This window comes from Asparagus officinalis, chromosome 6 (genome assembly GCF_001876935.1).
Source record: "Asparagus officinalis chromosome 6, Aspof.V1, whole genome shotgun sequence".
Classification (NCBI taxonomy): domain Eukaryota; kingdom Viridiplantae; phylum Streptophyta; class Magnoliopsida; order Asparagales; family Asparagaceae; genus Asparagus; species Asparagus officinalis.
The window spans coordinates 11,966,053-11,970,200 of NC_033799.1; the positions used below are offsets into that span (position 1 = coordinate 11,966,053).

The following is a 4,148-nucleotide window of genomic DNA, read 5'->3' on the forward strand; positions in this document are numbered from 1 at the left end:
CACGAAGTATACCCAAGTCTTTCGAGAAAAATCATCGGCGAAGGTAAGAAAATATCTATTTTCACTGATTGAGGTCAAAGTGATCGGCCTACAGACATTAGTATATACATGTTGTAGCGGCTTCGATGCATGAAATGAAGTCTCCTTTGAAAAAAATAGCTCGATGATGCTTCCCCGCTAGACATCCTTCACAGAGTTGCTCGAGATGATCAATTATCGGCAACCCTTTCACCATACTTCTATCGACCAATGTCTTCAGACTATCAAAATTGAGATGCCCACATCTCAAGTGCCATTACTTCTATCGACCAATGTCTTCAGACTATCAAAATTGAGATGCCCACATCTCAAGTGCCATAGCCAAGCAAGATCGTTGGTACACGCCTTCAAATCTATCAAAATTGAGATGCCCACATCTCAAGTGCCATAGCCAAGCAAGATCGTTGGTACACGCCTTCAAATATTTCACATCTCCACCTTGAAGGTTTAGCATGAATATTTGATTCTTTGACATCCGTGCTTTTGCAATCAATCTACCTTTTGGATCTCAAAGAAAAAGACTACGATCTTTTGTATGAAAATCATAGCCCTTTTCTAAGAGCTATCCCAAACTCAATATATTAGACTACGATCTTTTGTATGAAAATCATAGCCCTTTTCTAAGAGCTATCCCAAACTCAATATATTGCTTTTCATATTGGGCACATAATAGAATCGGTGATAAATTTTTCTTCTCCATTTTTGAGGTGAATAAGAATTTTACCTCGGCCTTTTTTATTGGAATATTTGAGAAATCTCCAAAAGTTACCTTGTCATTCACAGACTCGTCCATATCGACAAACATACTTCTCTTGCCACAAATATGGTTGCTAGCACTAGTATCAAGATTTCAAACATCCTTCTTGTCACCATCTCCTCTGAATGCTATAAAAGAATATAAACATCATCTCTTTTCTCAACATAATTCACCTTCTCTTCAACTTGATTGTAATAATAATCTGAAGAGTAATGACCATACTTTTTGCATTTGAAATATTAAACTTGTGTTTTCCATCAATCTCCATTAGATCTACCACATCCACGGCCCCTAAAGATCTTTGATTTTGACCTCTTTCTTCAAAGTTGTTGTGACTTCCTCTGCCATAGAAACCACACCCTCGGCCTCAAAATCTGCCTCGAAATATTCCATGGTCACGACCGCCGTTACTTCCTTCTTTTGAATCTTCTCGACCATCTTTCAAAGAAAGCTTAGTTTGAAGAGCCTTCTCCACCGACTAATTTTTTCGCTAAATCTTTTCTCGTGGGCATTTAAGAAACCAAGAGTTCATCAATCGTCATCTTCTCCAAATAATATAGTCAAATTTATGAGGAAGTGATCGAAGAATTTTCTCCACCACAAGAACATTTTCAATCTTCTCACCATTTCTCCAAAGTTAATTCACCACGACCAAGACACGAGTGAAATAGTCAGAAACTAGTTCACTTTCCTTCATCTCTAAATCTTCGAACTCCTTTCAAAGTGTTTGCAATCACACCTTATTCACCTTCTTTACTCCCTTATAGGAGTTTTGAAGTATCTCCCAAGCTTGTTTTGAGGTCGCTGCATCTGAGTTATTCTCGAATGCCGATTCATGAACTCCTCGGTAAATAAAGTAAAGGGCTCTACTATCTTTCTTACTGGACGCTTTAAGCGAGTCTCTCTGTGCTACTAATAGCGCACCTTCATCTTCAGGCTTTTCAAAGCATTTCACCACAACATCCCAAAAGTTAATTGATCGTGATAGAGCCTTCATTTAAATGCACCAATTTTCATAATTCTCTTTGGTGAGTTTAGGAGTAACGAACGTGATCATTCCATTGGAACTCATTTTAGCTCTCATACCAATTTGATAACAATATTTTTCTTAGGATAAACGATTTGTAGAGGGCATAAAATTATTTTATTAATTTTTCTTTCTTCTTTTCTTCATATCTTTCAACTTACAAACCACACATATATATACTACTACAATGACTCATATATTTCCTAACAAACACTCTTGAATTTCCCGACAACATTCATCCATCTATGTATTCATACATTTGACTCATCAAACAACTAAATGATCTTCTCAATTCCCAAGGTAATTCAATCAAGTTTATTTTCAATAGGAAACATGTGGTTAGATATTTAAGAGGAAAAAAGATATATAGTGGAGGGAAATAGGAGAAAATATAAATTTATTTATGATAATAAATTCCAAATTTTGTATATAATTTTAATAAGAAAATTGTTACTTTTCCTCTCTAATATCTAATTCTCTTTTGAAATTAATGATTAATTAAAAGTCTTTTAAATTTTTGGTAGATCAATTATCCCTATTTAACATTTCATTACATGGTAATATGATAATTTAATTTTTTTTACAATTTTTATAAGAATTTCTATCATATTATTCCTATATAATGACAAGTTATTAATTTTCTAATTTAAATTGGTTTTTATTGGACTCCCCAATAATCATTTATTTAAATAATACAAAACAACATTATTATCACATTTAACAATGTTATCACATTTGGATGAATGCAAATTCTAGTTTAATCGATCTCAAATAATGATTACTAAAAAAAATTCTAGCTTTTGAAGCGGTTAAAATGGTTATTTGAAAAATAAGTGAGATTAACCTGTTTAACTCTTCTTTATTTACTGAACTCGGAAAAGTTAATCCTTCATGTTAACTATTTACTCGAAACGGAGTTAAACTATTTATAACCCCTCGTGATGGGTTAACCCTTCTCCTTAGCCTCCTCTCTTAAACCCTTGGCAAAGGACACTTAAACTTTCACAACGAATACTCAGGCACCTCAAGTTTCACATCGAATCCTCAAACTGATAGATGTTTTTTTCTTTCTCAATCAACAAAAGTCAATGAACTTTTCTCAAATATGACATGCATGCAACAAAAGACACGGTTGTAATAAGGTGCATGGTTTCCTCTCTAACTCTAAATGAAAAGTTGTCGTATTTCGCAAAAAGGTTTTTAAATCTGACCATAACCTCAAGAGTCAAGAAACTAAGGGAGATTGTCAAGAGGCTAGATGAAGTCGCGATAAGTGTGGGAAACTTCATCACTACACTATAAGAGTCCAAGCAACAACACGAAACTCAGAGCGGCAATTCTAATCGTGAAACTGGACCAAGTGTAATTGAGAAAAAAGTGTTCGGATAAATTGATGAGAACGGGGAACTATTAAAGTGGTTGATGAAGCCCGTAGCAGAAGAGGATGAGAGGAGTACTTGTGTATCTCTTTTCTCCATTGCGGGCCATGGAGGAGTGGGGAAGACCACCCTCACACAACTCGTCTTTGATGATGAGAGCTTAGACAAATGTTTCAAATCAAAAATCTGGGTTTGTATCTCCTTTCCCTTCATTTTCAATGCCAAAAAGGTCATGAAAGATATGATAGAATATGCTACAGGAAGTAAACCTGAAGTTGGGGGACTTGGCGCCCTGTTGGAAGCTCTTAAGAAACTGGTATCATGTGGGAAATTTCTCCTTGTGTTAGATGATGCTTGGGATGATGATGATATGTTTGCTTGGGGTAAATTGTTTGCTTCTTTGAGGAGTGGACAAAGAGCAAGCAAAATCTTATTAACTACTAGAAAGGAAAGTGTTGCAGACATGGCTTCATCGGCTTTGGGAGGATTGATAAGTATTCAATGAAATGAAATCCCTTATATGGTGATGACTTCTTATCCCTTTTCAACCAATAGGCATTTGCCTATGTGAACTCTTGTGATTATAGAAAGTTGGAATCCATTGGCAAGTAAATAGCAAGAAGGCTCGGAGGCTTACCGTTGGCAGCAAGGACGATTGGAGCGCTATTGAATTCTAAATTGAATGATAATTATTGGACCATGATTTCGCAATCGAGGAATATATCAGATCATTTACTGGAGAGGGATGATGTGATGCTGATTTTGATGTTGAGCTACCATCAATTACCAGGGCTCTTAAGACATTGTTTTGCTTATTGCAGCATCTTTCCTCAAGATTAAGTTTGTCAAATATGATCTAGTCTTCATGTAAATGGGCCTCAGCTTCATTCAACAATCTCCCCAATATTGAATGGAGACACCGGAGGATATATAGGAAGACGTTACT

General features: G+C 35.6%; 1 protein-coding gene across 1 annotated transcript; it reads left to right on the forward strand.

The window, feature by feature from the left end:
- Positions 3,246 to 3,707, forward strand: LOC109845754 (putative disease resistance protein RGA4). The gene has a single exon (XM_020415025.1). The coding sequence runs from the start codon at positions 3,246 to 3,248 to the stop codon at positions 3,705 to 3,707; it is 462 nt and encodes a 153-aa protein (XP_020270614.1).

Excerpts from the sequence above, each read along its gene's own strand:
- LOC109845754 (XM_020415025.1), top strand. The coding sequence starts at position 3,246 with ATGAAGCCCGTAGCAGAAGAGGATGAGAGGAGTACTTGTGTATCTCTT.